General features: G+C 41.3%; 1 protein-coding gene across 1 annotated transcript; it reads right to left on the bottom strand.

Annotated features, from left to right (window-relative positions):
- Positions 1-4423: 4423 nt before the first annotated feature.
- On the bottom strand, positions 4424-24586 carry mllt1a (MLLT1 super elongation complex subunit a). The gene is made up of 12 exons (XM_080473326.1): positions 24493-24586; positions 14091-14271; positions 13230-13312; positions 11097-11240; positions 9872-9997; positions 8078-8719; positions 6780-6870; positions 6508-6619; positions 6098-6197; positions 5216-5290; positions 4756-4827; positions 4424-4624 (listed from the first exon to the last, which is right to left on the bottom strand). Exons 1-12 carry the CDS (start codon positions 24502-24504, stop codon positions 4496-4498), a joined length of 1767 nt encoding a protein of 588 aa, XP_080329452.1. The 5' UTR covers positions 24505-24586; the 3' UTR covers positions 4424-4495.
- Between the last annotated feature and the right edge of the window lie 2914 nt (positions 24587-27500).

The following is a 27500-nucleotide window of genomic DNA, read 5'->3' as shown; positions in this document are numbered from 1 at the left end:
AAACGTTTATTACTTTACTTATTAAGCCCATTTTAAGAACAGGAGTTCTGCTGTAGAAGCGCTGGCTGGTCAAATCAAAAATGTATCCCAAATGACTACACTTTGTATTTTGAAGACGTAAACTATTTCTAAATCATAACATCCGCCAACTTGCGAACATATGTTCAGAACTAATCTTTTTGCTTTCATTAATGTCGTGTCACAGCTGAGCCAGAGCTCAACCGACAAACCACTCCGCTACGAGTAGAAGCACCGAGCACAAGGTCAAGTGGGAATATAGCAACAAATGATTATTCTCATTTAGACGACTGTCGCTCATCACAACGCCTGGATTAAATAGAAGTGGAAAATATGTTTTTGTAGTGAAAACAAAGACAAGGCTATTGATAAAAGCTATATATGAACACAACTATCAGCCAAACTAATACATTATTCTCTTTAATGTCAATGTCAGTCAAAATAAGTCTGTCAGTCTAGTTCTGTCTGATCCAACAAAGGCATAAAAGTTTCACATGGAAAAAATGGAGTCCAGCACATTTTACATGCCTGATGTATTCAATGTGTAAACACGTTTTTCTCATATTCATTAAAGCAGCTCAGTGAGTTAGCGTTGATCTGATGACTAACAAGAGCCAGCTCCGTGAGACCAGTCAGCGTGGGTTAAACTCATCGAACCCAATAATGTCGCTCGGTGTTGCTGGACGTGGGGGGTAGGGTGGGGGGTGGGGGTTGGGTGGGGGCACCTTAACATTGAGAAGAAGAAAACACACCCCTGTTTTGTTTCACATCATTTAGGCTCTTTGAGTGCCTGGTGATTTGGTACTGAACACTTCAAACAGCTTGAAGAGGGAGCCCCGGACCCCCCCGGTTTTTTTTTTTTTTTGTTGGTTTTTTTTTAAACAGAGGACGTTCTCATAAAAAGCAGTCTTCTGGTGCTTCCTCTTTTATAAACACTGAATCTAATCTGAGAGCGCCAGAACATAGAAACACGACCACGACCGATGAAAAAGACTCATCTGAAAAAGATTCTGTGGGCAGGATTATCACTGAAATTATTGATGAAAGAAAAGGACACGAGCCCACAAAGACACTGGAAAGGAAAAACAGGGATGGAAGCCATTAAGACAATACTGGATTTTCAGGCATCCATTTTTACACATTTTTTTATTTGTATTTGTATTTTTTTCACCTCCAAGGAGGGCATTTAGGGAGGCGAGAGTCTTCAATGTGTGTGGGCATGACTAAGAGAGACCCCCCCCTCCCCCCTCGTACTGCAAGTCGCAGAAAAAAGGCACTAGAGTGGGGCGGTTGCTAGCCGTAGAAAAGTAAAAGCGATATACATTCATAGCTCACGGGTTATCGGAACCGCAATCTGGGAATAAATACACAAAATGCACTTGTAGAAAAATAAAATGTAAAAAAGCGTGGCCCCTATTTTTCTCTCATTTTTGGATTCTGTGTGACAAGTATGGCTACTTTTTCACGGCTTTTTAACCCCCCCCCCCCCCCCCGACCCCACCCACCATGTAGAAAGGCAATTCAGGAGTGAACCTCCACTGCTCTGGCCGCAAGCAGTCGAGCCCTTTCATGCACGCCAATATGGGGGAGGAGGAGGAGGAGGAGGAGGGATGGAGTGAGGGGCCTTCAGTGGGAAGGAAGGGGGGGGGGGGGGGGGGGGGACTGGACTGTTGGTAGGAGGTCAAGGCTCAGCTTTCAGTGCGAGGAATTAAGAGGGGAAACTCAACTAAACATGTGTTTTCAGACGTTCGGACAGGAGGAAAATAAAACTCAGGCACACATGCAGCACACGTCTCAGTGTCTTCATCTACAGTGTCAAGTGGAAAGACCTGGGAGGCAAGCGTGCATGGATCCAGCTACCACTTCACTTGGATAACCTCAGTTGTCATTCAAAAGCCCTGTAAACAAATTCAAAATTGGCCTACAACACACTATAATGCACCTACTTAGAAAGGTTTAGTTTTTTCCCCCCTGCTTTACCAGTGCCATGCAGGAAGTCCATAACTCCAGCACTGATTTGATAGTGAGAAATATCCTCTCACATTAGCTCTTTCTCTTTTTGCAGAAACTTGGTGTATTTACCTTAAGGTGGTGTCGTTACTATTCATTATGTGTTCATTAAGAACGGCAGAAACCACTTAAGCTGAACTTGAGGTGGAAAAGTTGGCAAAAAGAAAACGATGGATAAATCAAAGAGGCCGCAATGTTGCGCCGAGCAGGTTTAGTCAGAAAGTTTTCGTGAGAAAACAGTCTTGCAGGTGATTCAAGTGTTCGCAGCTCTATAGATATTAGCAGCAGAGCGGGGCTGCTACAAGAGAAACTTGAAGCTGTGCCAGTTATATTAACCGCATCCATGAGGGAGTGGGATCCAGCAGTAACAGACAGCGACCAGGCAAATTCACAAAAAGCTTTTGTATTCAACATATTGAACCGTCAACGGTTTTCCTTCAGGGTTCTCATGAGTAGTTGAATGATCTATTATCATGACCCAGCATTGAGCTTAAAACTGTAGTTTTGCATGAGAAAAGGCTTGTGTGACACGAGAGTCAGTTTAGAGCAAAATGACAGTAATTTTATGAGCACTTGAATCACTTACATTGAGCATTTCCGACTTAGGAAGACAGCCAAGCCCCATTGTGGCCTGGAGATACTTTCTCCACTATTAAGCAGTGGGTAAAGCAACAGAGAGACATTGTGGCCGAGTTCAGCTGCAGAGAACCTGCATTAACTTTACAGGAGCCCAGAATGAGCAGCAATATCATCTCTGAAGATTAATGTGCAGGATGAAGAAAAGCCTAATCAAAGCAATAAGCTTGAATAACCAGTCAGTTAGGAATCATGAAACCTGACGCATAACACAAAGAGGCCAATCATTTCTATAGCTGTCTGAAAACCAGACAAACAGAATTTCATGTGTTCAACCTTATCAGATTGGGTTGAATTTGGATTTTCTCAGGTGCAAATGCTTCGTTCTTGCTCTTCGTTTCTTTATGACATGCAAACCTCCAAACGACTTCAGATCGACGCCTGAACCAGGCACCAAGCCTCTGTAAATGAACCGACACTAGGATTTGAAAATGATCAAAACTACTTGCGAATGTTCAACAGTGCGACAGACTGAAATTTCTACGGCAGATTGATTGGCAAAAAATGTGTCAGTTGTTTTTAAGCTGGGGGAACTCCGAATGCCAATTCTAAATGCTGTTTACAAGTTTTGATTGGATGTGGGGAGACAAATCTGTCTTAAACACCTTAGTGTGTTTTCACACCATGAAGAACCTAAGACATGGTGTAGGTTTCAGCAAACAGCGAGAGAAATGAGTCCTTTTACATGCAAAAAAATTTGGATAAATGTTGATTTGACCAATTTTCAAAAGGCTTCACTGCAATGCGCGTGCCTGCAGATGGTTTTATGGGGTGTTTGAGGCTTGAAAGATGGTGTGCATGTGCTGCATGTTGGTCTACCTGCAGGACTTCTGAAGGCTGGTGTGCTATCAGCTAAGATTTAAAAATAATAAAAGACATCAAACCTGAAGAATGAGACCAAATTAAAGTGATAGAAAATAATCTTAGCATTTCAAATTGTATTTCTTGTCAATTCTGCCATATATTCTAAAAAAAACCTCTTTATAGGTACATCATAGTGTGTATCAGGCCATTTGAACAATGCTCACATAACCAACATTATCACATATCAAGTGCTACCTGAATCTGCGTCCACTGGTGTGTGTGTGTGTGTGTGTGTGTGTGTGTGTGTGTGTGTGTGTGTGTGTGTGTGTGTGTGTGTGTGTGTGTGTGTGTGTGTGTGTGTGTGTGTGTGTGTGTGTGTGCTTGGAGAAGAAAAGAAACAAGTGGTTGTTTCTGCTCAAACTTCACAAACAAAGAAAAGTCAGTAACCACAAAGAAAACCTCCTCTTAACCCTCAGCAGTGCTCACAGACGCACACAGACCCACACAGGGGACTCAAGAGCATGTCGGGAGAGAAATGAGCTCCAGCTGACAACATGGGGCAGGAAACTGGAGTGTTCTGTCGAGTAAGGAGTGTGCGTGTAAAGGCGAGGAAGAACACGAGGAGGAAGAAGAGGGGGGGGCACTAGGTTTGCAGAGAGGGGAGCAGTACGAGTGCAGGAGGCTGCGGGGGGGGAGGGCGTGTGGGGTGAATTCCACCGCTCTGCACGGACCCAAGACAGGAGATGTGTGGTGAAAGTCCTGACTGGAGATGGACTTCGGCTGCTACGGCGCTCCTTCCTCCTCCAGTTCTTTCCCCGCGTGATAGTGGTGGAGTGGTTTTCTGTGTGCTTTGTGTGTTTGCTTGTGTGTTTCTGTGTGTGTGGTCGCCGTTTGATGGTTCAGTCACGCCTGTGAGAGGGCTACAACAGACGCCGCCGCTCGTCTCCTCCTCAGAGAGTTGCGAGGGAGGCGGCGAGGCTACCTCTGCTGCCGCCGGCATCGTCCACACGCTGGCTTCCACTCGCTGTCACGTGGCCGTGGCTTCCAGGTAGCTCTGTAGTTTGCGGACAGTGGACTCGTCCAGTGAAAAGAGGTCAAAGTCAAAGGTGGTGTTGGTCACGTTGAAGTGGCCCGTCTCCTCAATCAGGTTGACGATCTGACATCAGAAGAGGAAGTCATGTGACAAAAGGCAACGACTCTACAATATTAGTTTTCTGCGCACACACAAACTCACATTGTCACAACAAAATACATCCCAATGGGCAAAATGAAGACGGGAACACAAACCTGCTGTAGGACGTTACGCTCCCTTAATGCCATCAGTCTGCGGTGGAGGTCCACCAGTTCTTCTGTGTAGGCCTTCACAAGAAATGACAAAGTAAACTTGGTTAGAGGCGTTTAAAGAAAAATAAGAGCCAAAACTAAATGAACTGAATATTCATTTGTTTTCTTGTTTGTTTGGGCTGAAAATGCACTTGGCCTTCTGGGACATTTTTGGAAGAATTCCTTGAGGGACTTCACAGCTGTGAAGTTTATGTTTGTTTTTTTACATCCCCCCCCCCCCATCTTGTGACAAAGATGTGAAGATTTTTTCCAAAAGCGTCTTAAGTCAATCACTTGACGTGCACAGCTGGATCAGTTCACTGACCATCACTGTGTCATGACCTCTTGATTGTACTTACTGTGCACTTATAAAAATGTTGCGTGTGTGTAAAGGTTTAAGCAGAAAAAAAAAAGTTTGATTTACCCTTCCTACCTTGTCGTATCCCTTCTTCATCACTTTCTCTGAGCGAAACGAGTCTGGACTCTTTCTGACTGACATCTGCAGCATAGTAAGAGGGCAAACAAGAAACACAGAATAGAGAGAAAACGTTGACCCGGGAGCATCGATGGTGGACCAGGTGATTACTGAGGATACAGGCGAGCGCTACAACCTGAGTGGACGCCTCCTGCAGAGAGGTGACTGTGTTTCATGTCTGATTACAGGATGGATTCGAGTTGTTTCTTTAACAATATCGCAGTGATAGTCAAATGAACCAACTCTGTAATCCAACTACTGAAAGTTTTCAAAACAAAACTTCAAGATTATATATTGTGGTTCTGTGGCTAGTTAGAAAAAATGTTATGCTTACATGCTACTTGAAGTATGTTGTGTTTTTTTCTTTGAGACAATCAGACAAACTTTGACCTAAAATAATCTTAGATTACTAAATCCCTTGTTCTGTCACTTTACTTCTATCGTATTTTTTCTTTAAAGTCCCGTTCTGCATGTAAAACACAATACTTCATAAATATGATTTTAATACGATATACAGTAATTTACAAGAGCATATTTATCGGAATTGAAAGAAAAGTTTTTAATCTCCTGAAGTTTGAAACGTATTTCGTAAAAGCCCTTGTCCGAAGGATTGCCGACAATACTTTAAACAATGCCTTTTAAAAAACAGACATATTAGTTATACAAAGTAATTGAAAGAATGTTGATGAAATCAGTCATAACTCAATCGGAGCCGACACCGTAGAGAGGAGTGAACTTGAGGTCTTGGTGCCGATGTCGTAGCACAACTCTTTCAGTTCCCGTCAAGACATGAGTGAGGCCTGGAAGCAGAGCGAGCGCCCTGTGACTCACTTTGTTATTGGAGGAGCTGTGTTTCTGAGGAGGCGGGGCGGGGTCTCGACTGGGGCGGTGCGAGCCGTCACTGCTGTCACTCTCGCTGTCCAGGCTGAGTCTGATGGGCAAACGGGGACAAGGCAGAGGTCAGTCTCACAGACTGACGGGGAGAAGACACACATTTGCATTCGTGTCTGGTATCACTCATACCGACTCAACAAAGTTAGAAAATATCAGTGAGCCTCTTGGTTCAAACACGTTCGGGACGAAATATCTTAAACCTGCTGAGTTGTGCACAGAAAGCGCGACGCGAAAGGGACAACTGGTGCCGAGATAAGAAGTCGGAAAAGTCGGAAAAGTCAACAAGTCTGCGGTTGTCAGACACAACATGAACTCTTACAGTTGAAAGAGGCTTTAAAGACACTGACCGAGAGTCACGGTTGGGCGGGTTGGTCTTGATGGGCGTGTCCTCTTCGGAGCTGCTGTCGTCATCATCCGACTCCTCCGACTGGATTTCCTCCACCATGGAGCGCAGAGGGCCTGAGAGAGCAGCACCATGTCACACACTGCCAGCTTCTTCTAGTCAGTAGGCTCAATGTTTTACAACATCCACTCTGTGTTGATCTTTTGAAAAGGTTTTAGCAACATTCTTTTTGAGAGCCACTTGTTAAATGATCACGTCGAAATGAAGGAACTGTACCTTGGCCTTGCTTCTGCCCTGGCTCAAAGTCAGAGTCTGAGCTGGAGTCGGAGCTGGAGCTGGAGTTGGAAAGGCTGGAGGGAGCCGACTGCTGCAAGAAGTCAAAAGAGAAGGAGAGTCGCAGAGAGGGAGGAACAGTAAATTAATTTGACCCATATCGCACTTTGCCACTGCTTAAAGCAAACCCCAGAGCAAAAATGACATTATTAAGTCACTTTCACAAAGTCAAATATGCTCTACTTCACTCACAATAATTGTGATTGTTGCCATGCAAGAGACTTAATCCGTCCAAATGGACCAATTGGAAAGTTTGTTCAAGAAAACTTTGATAAATGGACAGGACATGGGGGATCGAACCTGCAATGGATACGACTCACTGAGCAACAGCTGCCCCAGGAGGAAACATGATGAAAGGTAGACGAGATATAAACAATCAGACAAACATATGTTGGTCTGGAACTGATGTAGAGATAGAATATAGTGTTCATTGAAAACAATTACAATGACTGTTAAAAAGAATGGCAGCCAGCACATATTTCAAAGTATATCATCAATGGCTTGTTGTGTTTGGGGATTTTTTTCTTTGTAGTGTAACTCATTTAATGTTAATTGTGAGTAAGAGTAATGAGTCTGAGTATGTTTCACAAGATATGATAATATTTTGAAATCCGAAATGATCCACTTTTGCTCTGAAGTTTCTGCTCAGGCATTTAGACAGACATTTTACTATCCTGTTTGTCCAAACAACAAACAATAAGACAGCTCAAAAGTTTAACATCTAACATAAGGCAATCGTGTATTATATATACATAAATGTATTTACGAAGTTAACCAATAAAGTCTTGAAGCTGAAATCTGAATTGCCACAAGTATTACTGTCAGATATTTTTGACTTCAAATGTAAAATTTTTGACAAAGAAGTGGATACCTATTAGTTTCCTACTATTTGTCAATACAAAAGCACAATAAGCAGGAAAATAAGTCTTCACATTTACTTTATAATACTGCTGTGTGTTTTCGTTTGGCAGAAAAAGAAATGACGGCAACTTAAAAGTAAAAGATTTGCTGATATCTATTGTCTATTTTGTCCAACTATAGCAATATGAAATTAAAAGCATTTTAATTGCAGAAGAAAACTGACCATGTTCAAATAAATCATAATTTAAGTTTAATAATTTTAAAAACCTTTTTTTATTTAGGATATAGTTAAAGTCATTCGATATAAAATATGTCTTGTCCATGATTACTTTTGATGATTTGTGTGCCTGTGTTCATGTTGAAGTGTCTTCCTCTCACACCTCAGACTTTGAAGATGCTTCATCTTCTGAATTCGAATCTTCAGACTCGAGAGGTTTTTTGTGCTCCTGGGCTTCGTTTTTGCTCTTGTGCCAGCGACCTTTCTCTTTGCTTTGCTTCTTCTCGCCAAACGACTGACTGGCTGCGGACGAGGACGACACGCGCGGGGACGTCCCCGTGAAGCCTCCGCCAGTTGGCCCCTTCAGCCCTTCCGAGCTGCCCTTCTTCTGCTTCTTGGCGCTGGGCTTGGGAGACTCCACCGTGGAGGGCCGTTTTCCCGGGGCTTTTGAATCCACGGGCCCTCCGCCGCCTCCTCCCCCACCGCCCCCGCCGCTCCCAGCCCCCCCTCCTTTCGGGGACATGCCCTCCATCTTTGACTCCTTCAGGGTAAGTTTGGGCTCCTTGAAGGCGGCCTTCGGGAGGACCTTCACTTCATCTTTCACTTTGATGTCCGAGGGCTTTTTGGATGAGGACGAGGATGAGGAAGGATCACGGCTGCTTTTGCTGCTTCCATCTCGGTCATTGTCTCCCTTCGATGTGGATTTACTCTCAGAGTCTTTCCGAGGGCGTTCACGGTGCTCCTTGGTCAGCTTGTGTGGTTTGGGTCCTTTGCTGCTGCCGCCACTTCCATCTTTGCTGGGTTCCTGGAGACAGAAAACACAGTGATGAGCAATCGCCATCTTCCAGCTCTCAACTCAAGAGACTTTATAGGCCAGACATGCCAAATTTTGGTCCAGGAGGTTTTCATGTCCTGCAGCTTTATAGAAGTTTCACTACTCCACCAAATTTTGATTGGGATGACTAGTTTTTCATGATGCTTTCCACAGAGCTTGATGATGAACTGATTTCAGACATATTGCAGCAGACGTTCATCTAAAACATGACGAACACAGACCCCACGGGACCAAGATTAAAAACAATCACGATACAGGCTTTGTTCCTCAAAGGTTTTGCTGACAGCTAAATGCATCATCTCTTCAGTATGGAGAATGAATGAAGCCAGAACAATCTGGTAAATAAGGTCATCATAATATCTACGATATGAGGAACAAAACATTTTGGTCAGCAGATGCATAACGTAACGGTGATTAGCCAATTTACAAGGCGTACAGCAGCACAGAGAGCTCCTGCAGAGCTACACCGGAACACATCGTCTCTAACAAGTTGTACTTGTTTGTTACCGTTTTTGTGTTGATGTAGAGAGAAATGTCATGTTTAGATGCATTTGATTGTAACTTTGAACTCGGGCTGGGCGATTTTATTATTTTTATTATCACACTGAGCTTTTAGTTATCACCAAACAGCTTCACAGGTTTGAACTATACACCATGAGATTGAACACGCATGTACAGCAGAAGTACATACTACCTATATTAACACAGTGATGAGATTGTATTGAAAACAAAACAACAACAAAGAAACAACTAAACAGGATCAACAAATCTGTTGTGCATTTGTGCACCATACCAGAATTTATTCAACAGAAAGGATTTTTGAGATCTGGTCTGTGGGTTTATTAAAAAGCAGAGGCATGACAGTTTTCTCGTGATATCTCCACTCTTCTGGCAGATAAGCAAGCCGAGTAATTCTGCATACAGATGCTCAAAAACAGCTGGTACCCATTATGTGTCTGAGTCAGCCACCCGGTCTGAGGACTGCTTTGATGATTTTGCTGGTGGCATTTATCCAAACTGTTTTTAAAACAAATGTCTCCTGCTGCAGAGATCCCTTAAGACTCCTTATTAAGGTTAAATATTCCACCAAAACGATGATCACTTCCATATTACTTAACTGACCTTTGACACATGAGCGGTCTTGGTCTTCTTGGGGTCTGAGAAGGCGGAGAGGGGGATGGTGGGGAGCATGGGGTAGTCCGGACTGGGTCTGGACACAGCTTCAGCCCCCTCAGGGACCACCAACACCTGGAGTTAAAGAGACAAGAGGTCCAGTGTTTCTTCACTGATTTCTCACAGTAAAATGTCCCCTTGTCCTACAATGTAAGGGCTGAATGGATCCATGGGGGGAAAAAAAGTATTTAAAAAAAAAAAAAAAAAAGAAAGAAAAAAAAAAAAAAGTCTTGCATTTAGTAGTATTAATTAGATGTAAAAAGAAAAACTAAAATATATTTAGTGCTTTGTGTTTATTGAAAAAAAGAAGTATTGATGTGCAGCACACATTAGCACTTCGTTCAAACCTGAAACTGATGGTTGTTGTGACAGTAATTACAACTACACAAGTGACACCTCTATAAGAGAAGCTTTCTTTTGCACCTGCTTTGTAAAGTGGCATTTAACTTAACCTTTAAACCCTCCACAAGAATGTGACCCACAAACTGTTTCAAAAGTTGCTCCCTGTCCCTGAGAAGTACACAAAGTAGTAACTGATCACTGCATTCAGAAATCAAAATTTGTGTCACATTATCTTTCTGTCGATCAGCACTTGTACGTGTACTGAGGGGCTTGGGCAGTTAATTAAAAAATAACAATAAAATGTACAGTTTTTTTTTTTTTTTTTTTAAACAATTCCATATTTTTGTGTTTTATTTGTGTGGCTGTTCATTTCTAAAAGATTAACCAAAACGCATTCCTAACATCTTATTCCTTGTCTTATCTTGATAAAAAAGTCAAGTTTTAACATGACCAAAATGTATATTGAGCAAAGCTTGAAAGATAGAACCGCCGAGCATTATGGGTCATTAGTAAGTTTGAGCTCAGTTTTTATGTGCAGACTAAAAACTTATTTTTATAAAAACTTCCCATTTCAAAAAAAAAAAAAAAAAATTAAATACACAAGCAATTAAAGCAAGACAATAATTGTTGGGCAGCACTGCCATAATCACCGTGAAATTCAGAGCCAATTCAAGAAAATCAGTTGTGGAAGATGAGTGAAATCACTTGATGTGACTTGAAAAGATCTCCTGAGAATTCCTGGAGAGAAACAGTACTTCGCAGTTGTTTACTATGTTGTCTTCTCTCAATGTCGGTCAACCAGGCTGAGAGCCAGAGTGTCAGCCAGGCTTACCCCTCCAGCTTTGATCAGCTTTCTCCTGAATTCTTTGGTGGGGTTGTTAAAGGTGAGCTTCTCACAGCGCAGGTGGTTCACTGGTGGGTTTCCCTCCAAGTTTAGAAACAGGTCGTAGTTGAAATAAACCTTCTTGGGCTCCTCCTAAAGGAAAGAAACAGGAAAAAGAATCATTACAATGTTGTTCTCACACAATCTGTGATAATTGAAACTATTGTTTTCTTTCTGCAACACCACTCTGGATACACTGCGGTCCGATTACCTACACGTTACACAAGGGATAAGGAAAGCTGAATGAATCGACTAAGTCAGTGATTCTCAAATTGTAGTGGAATCGTGCAAAGCTTAGAATAAAAACTATAAAACATATGAAATTCATATTTATAATAAGTATATAAGTAACGTCTTTAGCTAATAGGGTAAGCCTGTGTTCAGTTCAGCCATAATGGTGGAGCTCAATATTTACTCAGGTGGTACACACTGAAAAGTTTGACAACCACTGAAATAAGTCAATAAAATCAATAGAAGCTGAAGAAAGCAGGCTGATAAAATACATTCCTGAGAGTGGCTGCTCAGCTGAGCAGAGCAAGGTGGAGTGGAGGATGCGCTGAAGACACTTCACATGAACAATACACTTGTAAGTGTGATGGTGAGGATGGAGTAATAGCTGCCGATATTTACGTGTTCCCCCTCCTGACAGATGTGCCTATTGTGTTTAAATGCACATGAAAGGAAACTGTAGTGTTTTCTGGATGCAGTCCAAAGGTGTAGTATTACAAACACAGCATGAGTTGAGGGCACATTACCGTGCAAGCACCTCACTTATCTTGTAGCGAGACTGAAGAGGTTTTTCTTTTACAATGTTCCATTAAGAGCTTCACGGAGACATAAAGTCACCAGCTCGTTTTATTTCCAACGCGAACAGTGACAATATGAGTCAACTCATGAGAAGTATTTTACAAACACAATTGCTTATCTAATGTACTGAGGAGTCCATTTTTCGATTGCCTTTTCCTGATGAGAAGGCAGTCTCTACGCATACTGCTCCATCAGAGGTTCATTGCATTTATACATACTTAAGTAATCTGATTATTCCTGGTTTAGGGCAGTAACCAGATTTAGGCCCCATTGGGTAAAAGGAAAACCGAGTTTTCTTGATAAATTCAATGAATAACCTGCTTAGCACAGACAGATTCCTCGAGAAAAACCTGATTCCTTCTTATTATAATTTGTGTGGGAGAGCTCCAGAAGTCTGAGCCCCATTCAGACTGAAGTTATATTTCAGTTCCCAGACCAGTGATTGTGACACAATTTAAGAGTGTTTATAAGAATGACTCCAACTGATATTTGTGAACACATTTAGTAACTGTACCCGCTGGTCCCTCAGTGTACAGGCACTTTAAATAATAGCTGCCACAACAAGACTTAACAAAAGGCCACATTAAAAATAATTGTGGTTGAATGCATTTTTTGATTATTGCCATCAGATTTTTCTTTCCCAACAAAAGGAAGGATTTTCATTCAGATCTCCGCCAAGATTTGCACATGTGCTATAGCAGCAGGAAAGACGCGACTGATCAGCACCACAGTTATACAGGAGCTCCCAGCCTGGGCTCAAGGACTGACAGGGGAACCCTGAGGATTTGCATGTGGTCATCAAAATTCCAGTTGCACTTATCAAACAAAACAATAACAACATACGTTCTAGGATCTAAAGAAGACCTGGGAAACTGAACATTGCTTTTTTTGGAAGCTCCTTGTTCATGTTAGCGAGAGTGGGTTCTTCTGTCATGAACTTTACTCTGATCTGATGAGAAGTTCTGCCAAGCAGGCGTTGCTTGTCAGTATCTCTCCTTGGTTTAAAGAAAAAAAAAAATGTCACGTGTTCATTCATCTATTTCCAAACAGAAATGTGCCTGTCCTTAAGGTTAGCCTCAATCCGTCGATTTACCTTACTTCAATTAGTAGTAGCCCAGATTAGCAAAATCTTTTTTAAAGACAAATATTTCATAAAATGTGTGACGTAGCACAAACTGCAATGTTAGTCCCATCTGAGTGAGTAAATATTTACAACAGCTATCAACAACAACAACCAGACCCTTTTAAGAAGGACCACACTCCTCTGTTTCTTACCTTGTTTTTGAAGTAAACCTCAATTGGCATGAGGAAACCAGCATAGCCCGACTCTTCCACTTTGTACGGCGGCTCCTTGCATACTGGGGACAGACACAGACACGTCACCGTGATTATTAACATGATTTAATGTTAAAATGAAAACTTAAAATAATGAGTTCAATGCTTAAATCAGAGTCGCTCAGTGCCACTACCCAGCATTTTAAAAGGTGCGCCTCAGCGACACATCTGAAATGAATGGGCCACTATCAGCTTTCCACAGTGTCTGATGACAGGCTATTCATTTGAAAAAGTGTTCTACCTCGAAGTAGAAAGGTGGGTAAATATGCAGGGCAGTAGCTCCACACGGACAACAACTGAGAAAGTAGGGTCTAAATTATCACCATATAAATTTCTGACTTCAAGAGGTGAGAAAGTAATTATGCAAATATAATATAATTTTACCCTACAGATGACGAACTACACATAGACAGGGAAGATTGTTTTTAATAAAACAAGTGATTATGACACCGTCTGATATTCACATATCGGACTGAAGAAACTCATGTGAGGCTAAGTGGAGTGATTTCAATGACATAAAGCATCAGATGATGGTATTTACTTCTAATTACATTGTCAACACATATACAGACATATATTCAAGATGTATGCCTGGGCATTTACCTATAGTTAGAAGTGTATATCTATATAAATGCATTTTTACACATCTACATCCAAGTGTGTAAGTATATCTGTACACACGTCAGTTAGAGGTGTTGAATTTAATCGTTTCTACAGTACGATAAATTGTGATGCAGACGTGGACAATTCTGCATCAACAATCGATCATAATGTGGTAATGTTGCAGACGCTCTGTCATACCTCTCTTGGGCTTTGGGAAGCTCTCGTGCAGGCGGAAGACAACCTTCTCTACAAAGTGTTGGATGTCGCCCGTCTCTGGCCCTCGGACAAACACCATCCAGTCGTGGGTGAAACCTTCCGATGTCACTTTCTTCCTCAGCTGAGCTCGGTGGCCCAACTCCAGCTTGACCTGCACGGTACACTGAAAATAGAAAACAACATTTCATAAACACAAAGAAGAAATTTGGTTAAATTCCTCACAAAACCAACATGCAGCCAAAATGCATCCCTCAAAAGAACGCAATAAGGATAATACACAACAATGGATTTAGAGAACCAATCGTGAATCTAAAAAAGTACATTGCTTCTTGTTTGCCTTATGATGGACGAGTGACATGTCCAGGGCTTAACCCGGCCTCACCCATAGTCAGCTGGGATTGCCTCTACTGTCCTACAACCCTAAAATGAAGAAAGTGTAGGTAAGATAGATGGGCAAAATTGTGAACAGTTATATGCGTCACATCCCAATATCAGCGGTAATACATCTCCCTAATCAAGACATGTACTGACAGGTCTCTTCAAATTGCTTTGTCTTCACTGACATTATATGATGAAATATGTATTTAAATAATTGTGCGTATACATGTAGAAATGATTTCTGATGAAGATCTGGAACTTAATTATTCAGTAATACTAAAAAGATATGATGCTGAGCATAAGCGGCATGTGGGACCACTCTGCCCACAATGAAATGATCCTTTCAAAACATCCATCGATGTCCGCTGGATGTGTGAATATCTGTTGAAAATGTGAACTAAATGATTACCATAGAGAATTCGATGAGAAGGATCGATAATGACTGTAAGTCAGAGCTGGGTGTCGGGTCCTGGCAGTGATAAATTACAGCAGCAAAGACACCTTGCAAAGGGAGGTATCTTATGAAATAAACATAAGCCAGTGGTGAGATTAATCCAGGGGCTCATTATTCATCAGTTCCTGATTCCACATTGAACAAAACCACGGAATATATGCGCGGACTGGACAATGTGTAGGAGGAGAAACACAAGTAATTTGCAGCTCAAGTCGACGCATCTCAAAAGGTTAGTCCACGTTGTTGTGGCGCCTCAGTCGGCCACAAGCTATGACGGCAGCGCGCCACACGGATGACAGTGTGGCGTTGGGAGTGTAGGAGAAGGGGGGGGGGGCAGAAAGGCACTTTATGTCCAGGGGAGGACCGAAGAATGTGGGGATTTAGCCCCCGCACTGAGAAGCTCGTGAGCTGGGACTGAGAGGGGGGATTAGAGGAGACAGTTTTGAGATGAGCTGGTCTGGCGCTTTGCAGCCCCCACACTCCCCCGAAGTGCACGCACACACACACACACACACACACACACACATATATCGCTGCCTGGCACAATGCCCGGCCATTCTGTGGCAGTAATGCCCTTAAACTCCAGACTCCACCACACCCACAGCAAGCCGCTGTGGAGTCCCTGCAATCATCGACGACCCCTCCCCCCTCGAGGAGACTGCAAAAAGCAGGGCTATGAAGAGCAAAACAGAAAGAAATCAGGATTACAAGCCCCAGAGGATGAAGACGGGCAATAAATAAAAACTGTGGAAAAAGACGCAATGAGTAACAAAAACTATTAGTTGATTGATTAGTTAATTTGAAAGCCAGGACTTTTCTCCGACTGATGTATTTGCCCCCGTAAGTGGCTATTTCTTCAATACATAGAGTAAATTGAATATTTTTAGGGGTTGAACTGTTGATTAGGGGGAAAAAATATATATATATAAAAAACAAAACACTTCTAATTGCCTTTTTTCATCTGACTGATTCATTGAGAGTAAAACTGACAGAATAATTACTTATGAATAATAATAATAATAATAATTAGCTGCATCCCTATGTGAGATATCAGCCAATAATCAAAAAAGAGCCCCAGAGGCATAAAAATTACAGCTGAAACAATTAGTTGATTAGATGATTGCCCCCAAAAATTAATGAGCTGTTATTTTCAGGACAGCGATCAGTGGAGTAAGTTTCAGAGCAAAGAAGGCGTCATATTCATGTTCAACTTCCCATTTTCTAACATGTGTGACACAGAAAAACTGATCAAAGAAGCCAACTTGTGTGGTAAGGCTTCTTTATGTCTGTTGTTTTCTACAAGCAAAACATTAAGACAAACAGCATAAGAAAAAGAAAAACAACCAATTTACTAGGATCTGATATTATCAATCAAGTTATAGATGAGCGTCTTGATTCATTATTTACACCATTAATATGTCCCAAGTAAGGTTTCTAAAAGCTCTTTAAGCTCTTCAACCAGCATGTGATAGATACAACACTATCAAACAGAATAACAGCAAATACTCACGTTGAGAGACAAGAAAAATTAAGTGTTTACTATTTTTCAATGAAAATTATTACAGCTGCAGATCATTTCAACTGGAGGAACAGCACAGAGGTAAATGTCAACAGTGGAAATGTGTTGTAACCTTTAACTGTACTCAGATCGTGAGGTTGTTAAACATGCAGCCTGCAGGGCCCAAACCAGGAAGAATAAAAGCTGATAGATCAGTGACGCAGCACTGAAAATAACCTAACTGCTAGAAGAGTATTAGCAATAAAGCCATACTGCAGGTGTCATTTTGTAAAAACATGAATACTGAAGACAATGTAAAGTCACATTGAACATGGCTTATGTAGAGACTGCACCTTTTAAAAATATTGAACTTATACTTGTTCTAACATTGACTTTTTCAAATTGTGCAAATGCACTCAAACAAAGGGAATATTTATAGCTGTCCAAATATTCAGATCTAAAATTATTGTGCTGTCATTGTATCCATATTTGGATCATATTCAAAGTCTGAGGATGAAATGGGCCAAAACTCAGAAAAGGCCATTCTTAATTGTTTGCTTTCTTATATGAATATGGACAAACACTGAGTGGACAAATTTCACTTCTATCAAAGTAAAAATTTAAAAACAAGCAACAATAAGCTGGTAATACTGAAATAATGCTTGCATGTCCGACTCCCCTCTTTCTCTCTCTCTCTCACACACTCAGAGCTTCAGTTGAGGGAAATACAAATTTTGGCAGACACACCGGCTCCCATGAAAACAATGAACTCCCGGCTGCCTTGTAAATAACACTCCACATGACCATGTTAATCTCTTCCAGCTAATAACCGATCAAAATAAAAGTCGGGAGGTTTTCCTCGGAGATGACACACGAATAAGCAATCTCAGCAGCAGCAATGTTTATGGGAGGCTAAGTCACTTTTACTTTAAACGAAGATCACACAAAGTGAGATCAAAGTGTAGCTTTCACTGGGAGGCTGCAGGTCTCCGAAGGACAGGAGGTTACAAACAACCTGTGTGTGGCACCCAAACAAAGCAAGTGAACCTTGGAAAGAGGGCGTGCGTACGAGTGTATAGGGATTACAAAAACTGGCGTGAGCGCTCGTCCCGTCTTCCCAAATGCAGAGTGAACACACACACACACACACACACACACACACACACACACACACACACACACACACACACACACACACACACACACACACACACACACACACACACACACACACACACACACACACACACACACACACACACACACACACACACACACACACACACACACACACACACACACACACACACACACACACACACACACACACACACACACACACACACACACACACACACACACACACACACACACACACACACACACACCTCTAAGGATTACAAGGAGACATTAAAGCTCACTATGTACTCACACAAGGTCACGGCCCTCTTTCACTGTTCACGAATGAATCAAAGCAACGTCCAGCTGTGTCGAGATGCTTCAATAGGCAACGGATTCAACGGAATAAAACATTCACCCGCTGGACTTGAGTTTAGTCTGTCGGATGGATGTTTCTTTAAAGAATATTTAGACCAAGAACACTTCACCGAATCATAACATTTGTTAGGACTAGAGATGTTCCTTGTGTCAACCAAAGCAAAATTGGATTTAAAGCTGACTAATCAATCGAAAGGGAAATGCACAGAAAATATTAATAATGCAACATTTTGAGCGTTTTGAACATCGTTCCCAAAATTTATTGTGTCTTCAAGCTTTTCATAACAATTTTCAACTGAATTAGATTCTAAATGCTGACAAAATATCCGTCTATGGCTTTGCGTCCCAGCGTAGTGTACCGAGACTCGGCATTTTGCATAATCTTGAAAACTTTGCCATGGGAGTGTAATTACAGCGAAGGCAAGTGAAGTGAAGGCAGATCTTGCAAAGTCACTGGTATGGTGAGTTGCATTATCTTCTCAGAACAGGATAAAAGCTTACGCGATGTCAACCTAGCTTGAGCATACTAGCTAATCCCGCAAGCAACAGTAGCAACCGTGATATGCATGTTAATTTAAGGTTGTTCGGCGCGCTGAAATATGAGAGTTTAAATTCTCCTTTGTTTTCATTCTCTTGAGCCTTCTGTAAAATGGTGACCCCATTCACATGCTGTGCCAATGGCCGATGTTTAGACGGCAACGCTTGACAACAATCGCTGCACACATAGAACCACAAAAAATTGAAAGTGCTGCAGTTAATGTCATACCACTAGTGGGTGCTGTGTTTCTGTGAAACAACCATCCGCACATCCACACGGAGAAGAGTACCATGTAAACATTCACGCCCCTTTAAACTGCCTTTCTTCATCTTATAGGCCTACAGAGTATTTGGTTTATGAAAAAAATGTGTCTTCACATGTAATTCTGAGGATGTAGTAAAAGTACACAATGCTGTTCAGGTCAAAAGAGTGAACTGCACAAAACAGTCCATGGATTCCTCCATTGTTATTGTTTATCTACTTCTACAAGCGCAGAAGTACAGTATCTAATACGACCAACATGTGCATGAGCATTACCCAGCGATCCACAAAATTTAAGTTTCCCTGTTTACATAGAGATGGAGAGCAGAGCATTCTGAAAATGTACTCTGGAAGCCAGTTTCTAAAAGTTGGGTTTTCTGTGACTCCGTACACCACTGTCCTGTAAACAGCCAAACGTTTTTTGTGTTAAACAGCACCTTCATAAGACAACTTTGTTTGATTTCTCAAACACACTGTTTGAAAGTGGCTTTATTATAAGGAAAAATAGAACCACTTTTTGATGGATTATGCATGTGTAACATGGTTTCAGGCTTGCCTCCTCGTGCAACTTTGCAAACAAAACCAGTCATTTGTGAGCTGCCTAAGAAGGAATCCATTTAGATTTTTTCCGTTCATAAAAAAATGCTTAAACGTTATGACTGTCAGAAATTAATTGGATAATTTCTATCACACACACCAAAGGTAAACTTACTGTGTTTTCGGTCCACAGTTGTATTGCAGACGACGTGTCCAAAGGTAAGTATCATAGTTTGACCTATAAAGCTCCACATTTGTCTTTGTAGACAGGTTCTCAGCATCAGAGTAAGTGTGATGTCTGGCAACTAATGGCAAATGTCTGCATGTATGTGCCCACCATTATTATCAGCAGACGACTTTCACAACTTTGTTCAGTACAATTCAGGACATGAAGACTTTGCCTCAGTCCAGATGCAGTGACAACTGTTCACTAGACACTCGAGCATGTGACTGTTAGCTTGAGTAATGAGTGGGTTAATTGTGGATAAAACTGCTTTAAAAAGTTGTACAGACTGATGTGAGGTTATTCATGAATTGGCATTGAAGAGTCAACCTACAAAGGGCCTGTTATCTCAGGGTGAAAATGTTGCCGTTGAGATTTACTGTGTGGTCAAAAGCACGTTACTACCCTTTCATGTGGATACCCAGGACTGCTATGGCTGTTGAACCTAAACTACCCAAAAGAATTTGCCACCTTTCAAAAACCAAGTCTGTGGGAGCATTAGGTACTGACAATGCTGATGCTACCTTTTCCTGGTGCCACAGTACCATAACGACCATGTAGTAAGAGAACACAAATAAGTTAGTGTCAGGTTAGGGCTCCTTGAGTTAATAAAGCTTTAATATGCTAATGTTGAACAAAAAGAAAGATAAAACTTAGTTGTGTGGCAGCATGGTGACATTCAAAGGCTAAATAAGATATAAATTAATCACGAGAGCAAAAGGAAAATGTTCTTGAGGAGGGCAGCTGGACTAAGCTAAAACCATTCCCTGCTGGACTGGGCTGTTCACTTTAGCCTTGTTTACTCCCTGAAATTACTAAATCATAAACATGTAAATGTTAGAGGAGCATAACTAAATACAAAAAAATCTTTGAGTAAATCAACAAACATGGTCACATTCAAAGAGTGTCCAATAGGTCACTCCCACTCTTAAAGACCCTTCCTCTTCCTGCATTTTCTCTTCATAGGAGCTATAAAACCTGCTCAGCAGGTCCCCCTGCTGGCCCCCAACTGGCAGTAGTCCTTCTGAACCAAAGCCATTAGCGGCACTTGATTGCCTCCTCTGACAATTCCCTTCATTACCTTTCCCAAGGCTCTGTCCCAGCAATCCCAGTTCCTCCAGGAGCAGGATTGCTGACCTTGTTAGAAACCACCTACACACAAACACAACTGGCCACACACTAACTTTCCACCCTTGCCATTCAGCTTCTGCCTTTAAGTCTACATACCTATGTTTCTTTTCTTTGCTGAACTTCTTCCAGCAAAGCTTCTTAAGAAACTGTTCATTGGAGTCAACTCTCCGTTGACGTACAGACCACGATACTATGTCATCTCTACTATGGACTATATCCTCGGAGACAACAAATTTTCCTCTTAAATCAACCTGCGTTTCCCAATTAGAAGCAGCTTCTAGGCGGCCACCCTCTTGCTCTTTCACTCATCTATCGCCTCAATATTCCTCCCCCTCCTGAAAAAACTAAATTCCTAGTACCTCCTAAATTTACGTGTGTTTATCTCTTTTCGATGTTTGCAGCAAAACATTTAATACCTAATTATGTCACAACATTTATCGGTAGTGAGCCAAACCAATCTAACAGCAGTTGGTCACACATCGCACGCTGAAGAAGCTAATGCCGCTCTATTTCTAAACTCATAGGGAACCTGCAACTGAGCTTTCTTGACTACACACCTTACAAATATGACGACTGTGGAGGCTTTGAGATAAACATTAAAAATATCTAGCAATCTACCAATGTGTATGTTACTGGTGACAATTTTTTCTGTTGAATAAATGAACAATTTAAATGAAGCATGTGGTTTAGCTTAAAAAGAAAATGCTCAGAAAATAGTTCAAATTCAGTAGAATCTGTCTGTAAACGCTATAAGTGCTGCGGAGGTATGAGGCACTTTGAACTCAAACTGTTAACATTTCACATCATGTATTCACACTTAAGGTATCAACTTCCTGAGGTTTTAATGAACAAATTTGTCAAACCACGGTGGTGCAACCGATGCCATCGCTTCATCTACCCACATTGCCATGCGGAAGCGGACTGCTGTCTGACATCGCTGAAGCTCCAACTCGTGGCTGGCATGTGCATGACAGTGGAGAAGAGTGTTTCATATGGAGAAAATGTTAACAGATTAAGATTTTCAGTGCCAACTATTGAGCGGGTGGTTATTTATTCATTTAAAAACTATTTTGCACATCCCAAGGTACCAGCCTCAGCTAGAGACACTGGTATACTTTCTTTATGTAGGTTCTGAAATAAACAATTAAGTGTAGAACTTGAATGTGATTATTTCAACTTGAAAGTAAGCGTAAGGTAAGCTTCGAGGTTTATCTTCAGTGCATGATGCATATTAGAAAATGTTTACTCGAATCACATCAAAAGACAGATCTGTGTAGGTCCCAAAATTAGAACAAGTTGTTTCATTGTTTGAACTTCTCAAATTATTTGGTGAAGGATCTGAAACAAGGTGCACACAACCATGGTCTGACACTCCATATAATATCCAGCCCTCGTCCTATGAACATTCTCCAAACGACGACTTCTTTTCATGGTGAAGTGTTCCCTGCTTCAGCAGACTCACTGTGAAGCTGTGTTTACTTGTAAACAATAATTGTAATGAAAGCCTGTTCAGAATGAAAATGCTTCATGTAAACATGCCTTTCAGAAGATTTTAATCCAATAGATTCCATCAAGAAGGAAATTTCATTGTGAAGTAGACTTGTTTTATGTCCTATGCCTCCCTCTTTTGGGATCAAATTATTCTTACATTGCTTGCGTGCTTGTTATGTAAACCCGCATTGTGATGCTTTACGCACACGATTTTTAATAAAAATGTAAAGAACAACTGATCCGACTTGGAAAACAATGCTGCTGTCAAACATTATTTAGTCTCCTGCAAATCAGACTGAACAATGCAGCTTGTTTCTTAGGTGTTTCTTGTGTAAACAAAAAAACAGCAACAAGCTTGTTTAGTCACTCTAACAAATCCATCTTCAATAGTGGTGGGCTTCCATGTAAAGCGAGATATGGGTTCAAAGGTGCACGTTACAAACAGCCAGCGTCACAGATCAAATGGGATTGATTAGGATCCCATTTCCACAATATTTTCTCTTGAAAATACCATGTAAGCCATGCCTCAATCTGATGATATTCTTGCTGCACATCAATCTGATCACTTCATTCAGTGTTCATGGGTGAATACTTGGACTGGAAGATGACCTCGTCTACCTAATGAAGCAGTCGACAGAAAGGATTAGTAGCCACACATACCTCTGCACTGGTCACTTTATACTGATTTATTCAACTTTGATGAGACACCAAGAGTATTTATGGATTATCTGTTGTGACTGATGAATGCCACAGTCCTGGAAGAGTCAGGCGCAGTTATCAAAAGTGAGTGACTGTAAGTCACTCTGCTGCACTATAATTAAAGCACGTAAATTGGTTTATAATCCCATTTTATTTGGTGGTTGTTGATATTCGGGGGCAATAAACACTCTTTTCAGTTTGGGCTTTCATTCTTTCCTTTGAAGATAGATGATCACTATTGTTTCCAGGTGGTTCTCCAGGATACTCAATGCATACAATAGAAAAGCCCTGGAATTTAAGTCACTTTAATCCTATTTGTTGATTTAATCAAATGATTGAATGTTTGATGAGACTCATTTTGTGTTTCTTAATTGACACGTATTAGAGACGCATAAGTGTTTTACATAGACTTTGATGGCAGGCTGCTTCATTCCCCATTGCCACAAGTTTAGATTTAAATTTCATAATGAAAAAAAATCCTAATTAAAATAATGCATTGGCACTTCTAGTTCTCTCCTGACAGTAACAGTAGTGCTTTTAACTTGTAGCAGAAGACTTCCTCTGGATGCACTTTCACAGATGTAGTTAAAACTTCAAAGAAGCCAGCACTGAAAGGAGACTGGCTCCAAGAAAGTGGCTGAGCCACTTTCCATGGGTGTGTGTGGCCTAACCATCTGAAATACAGTCCTGCATAACCTCAGGCATTTAGAGAAACCCATTCTGTAGAAGTGTCTCCTTCACTGTAAGCAGATCTATAATTTCGTTTACCCACGTTTCTGCTTTCTGCAAAGTAAAGTGTGCACATTTCGATGGTGACAAAATCTCAAGCGAGCAGAGCAACACACGCAACAGCATCAAATGTGCAGATTTAAAAAGGTAGTCTATGGAACACTGCTTTTCTTTAGGTGTTATAACGATCATCCAATGCCAGAGTGGTCATCCCAACTGGATTCAAGTTCAACATTTGCACCGAGAATCGCTCGGCTTTCCCATCGTGCTGCACGCAATTTACTTTACAACCACGAATGCGCCAGGAATTAAACATTAACCAACCGTTCGCAAATAATGCACAGATATTTCAAAGGTTGAGCGCAGATTCCTGGTTTTATTAGCCCCCTAATGTGGAGGTTTGAGGCCGCTTCCAGCGCAGACAACACCCCGCCTCTCCGGCTCAACCTGGGGAGGACAAATCTTTTCCCCGGCGCCTTGCAGTGGCTCCTTAGCCTTTTAGCCCACGGCCGAGTCGACTCCTTATAGCTCCATTAGCACCGTTAGCTCCTCCAAACCTCGACATGATAAGGCTCTTTTTTTTAATTTATTTTTTTAAAGGCTGTCTAACTGAACGTGTGGTTACTAAATGCAGCACAGGGGGAGAGAACCGAGGTGCGGGTCTCTTTGTGTGGCTGCTCGCAGCGGCGCTGCTGAATGCTGTGGCACACCGTGGCTAGCACTAGCGGTAAATACCGATGTATGAGTGGCCAGTTAGCATAGCTCCAGAGCCAAACAACTACGAGTTCATTAGCAGCAGAAGCGGGTTTTTTTTTTCTCTCTCTCTCTCTCTCTCTCTCTCTCTTCTGGCGAACAGAGGATTCATTCCTGCCCTGCCAGCACGCTGCCGGCTGCCATTTTCACCCCCAAAAGTTCACATCGCGCAAGGAGACGGAAAAACCACGGTACCTGATTCTCCATGTTTCTCTGCCTTCACTGATTGTTGTATTTATTTACAGCGGCGTTTGTGGAGCGTCTCCCCAGCCTCTGCTCCTCATTGTGTGTCAATCCAGCCCAGAAGCGGAAGGTAGACGGCTCCCCTCTCCTCCCCTTCCAGACGCCCGCTGGCAGGCAACCAAAACAGAAAGCTCTCGCGGCCAATGGGAGAGCGGCAAATTCAAGCTCTCGGGAAAGCGGCCAATCAGAGAGGGCCAGGGGCGGGGCATCCGCCGAGCCGCAAATACAATTAAAGCATTTTCTGGTGGTTTTCTCGAGTGACAGCGATCCTGTCCCAATGGGTGCTGCTCTGTTTCAATTGTAAAATGCACAGCAGGCTAATTGATTAATAGCAGGAGTTTCACATTTTAGATATCGCTGTTTGAGAAGTGCAATGCAGAATCAATGCCATTAACTGCTGGGCCCAGATTCACTCAGGCAACTCGCAAGATCCTTTTATATTTGCATAGTAATGTGAATTTTCCAGGATGTTGCACCTCAGTGTTACATCCAGATTGTGGCTGCACTGCACACACTGGCCACTGCTTCAGTGTGATACACATGCCTCAGAAACTCATTATTGATTCATCGAAAATATGCAAATCGCATTTCTGGAGGTTTGTTCAATGTGTAAAATGTGAATACAAATATGGTGTAGTTGTTGGCAATATCGCCCAACGTAGATGACAAAATTTGACTTTGATGGAAATAAATATGTTGTCTGCAATAATCCATCAAAGAATTAATCTGCACTGTTCAAAAAGGGATTTCATATTAAGAGTGAAGTAACAACACCATGTATTAAAAGAGAACAGTAGATCGAGTCTCAATCATCCAACATTGATGTACAGCTTTGTGTGCACATAATTATTTCACACAGTATACATCTTTCAATTTTTCCAAATTTTGGGAATATGTCATGTATATTACTCTCCTTTCTTCAAAATGTCTTCAAGTTGGGGTGTGGGACCAATGTAATTAAGTAATTGTATGTAAATTGGGCTAATGCAATCTCATAAAACCTTTTGTCGACTGACATTCAAATTGCCATTAATACAATATTAGGATTTTGATTCAAGCAAAGCTAGGATTTTATATTTTGGATACATATCACAAGAATTAAACACCAGTGGTTCATATGTATTAAAGCTCCTCGTGGTGGCAGGAATGAATGTAATTAGATCCTGGTTTTTACCGCAAACCTGCACCCTAAATCAGTAGCGAGACAAATTTTGTGAAATTTATTTACAGCATGGAATAAATTACATTTCGGCTACAAAAAGAAAAAAGTTGGATATATACCTGCACAGTAAATCTTTTGTTGAAACCAATTCTCTCGACTGTGAAAACAAAAACATTGAAAAAAATTGGTGACTGTACTGTACATGTTAATTTGTCTTTCAGCGATATAGTGATCAACAAGCTCAATGAAAACTGTCCCATTCAACCAGTGACCTTGTGTCCATTGTTTAAAAAAAATCCAATAAAAAAGAAATACATTTATTAAAAATAATAAATTTCTCCCAGGTCTTCTGCTTCTCCACTTCTCCTGGTAGCGCCACCTTCAGCATCCTTTGTCCAAGTTGTTTACTATCATTCCTCAGCACATGTGCAAACCAGCTCAACCTGGCTTCATCTTTGTCTCTAAACTGCTGCCCTAAACAGTCCCTCTGATATTTTCATTTTTAATCCTGCTCATCCTGATCACTCAAAGGAAAATCTCAGTATCTGTCTTTCGCTCAGCCTCTGGTCTTTCATTGGCCCCTGTCTCCACATGGTTCTCTCATTTTTAAAAAAATTTTTTTATAAACCTTAAAGTTCACTTTGTCGCTTCTCACCTGATGGACTGATTCTATTGAATTATAAGTACATGGATTATTGGGCTAATCATATAAACCTCTGTTTCCCTTTTCTCATAATGTGTTTGTGTATACATCTATAGTTCTGAATTCATTCAGAGTTGGAACGAGCCTCTCTTGAGAAGAAAGCTGCAAGTCTTCTGATTGAAGACCTTCCTTTAACGGAGCCAAGGTCCTCTGCAGTCAAGCCTCTGCAGTACTCGAGCTTTGAAGTGAGATTATCGGGCCTCAGCTATGTGACAGAGGGTCACCACTCTCTCACTGGCTCGGTGCCTCCAGATCTCCTGCCGCTCAGAGTGATCCAGGCTGAGTCAAATCGGAGTGGGAAATATAAAGGAGTCACACCTGGCTGTCAGACATGAGGGTGTCCCACTTGTATTGAGACATCAACCTTTAAATCCTCTCTTTCAAAAGACAGAGGAAGACAATATCCCACACAACACTGTAATATGACTAAAGGGCCGTTTATCTTTATAAAAAATAAAAAAAAAAGGCAAATGTTTATGATCACTGTGATTTATGATGATTGATTATCACAGACATTTTTGACTAAGCTGTTTACAGGCCCAATTCTTCACAAGCTGGCTGGAAAACAGTGCTTTTTCTTGTCATGTAACCTGATCTGCAGCTGTATAAATACTTCACAGAAGTACACTAAGATCATAAAGTTAGAGGCTGAGATTCATGTTGATACGAAATCCTTTGAAAGCCACTTATGGAGCCTTTTCAGCTCTGAAGACAGGAACAACACTACCAGTGAAATCTATTGAATCATAAAGAGTAGTCTATGTCTGATTGTTTCAGAGACTCAGTTGGAAATAATCAGATTTGCATAGCTTTTTATCAAGACACATGTACAAGCTAATGTTACAAAAAATTGTTAAGTGTCATAAGTTATGAATGAAATCACAGTTATAATATATGTAATATGAATGTAGTGAGACTGACCTTTAATTCCAACATTCACCTGTGAGTGACTGTGAATGTTTTAAAACATTTCCTCCAAGTTTCTTCCTGGTTTATTTTAGGTTTCCTCTTGGGTTTCAGGTATTTACATTCACTGGGACGAACAAGAGATCATGCCGACTTCCGTCTTAAATTTTTGGCAACAAAATTCAACCA

The sequence above is a fragment of the Lipophrys pholis genome (assembly GCF_963383615.2).
Source record: "Lipophrys pholis genome assembly, chromosome: 10".
Classification (NCBI taxonomy): domain Eukaryota; kingdom Metazoa; phylum Chordata; class Actinopteri; order Blenniiformes; family Blenniidae; genus Lipophrys; species Lipophrys pholis.
This window is presented reverse-complemented; position numbering and strand designations above follow the sequence as displayed.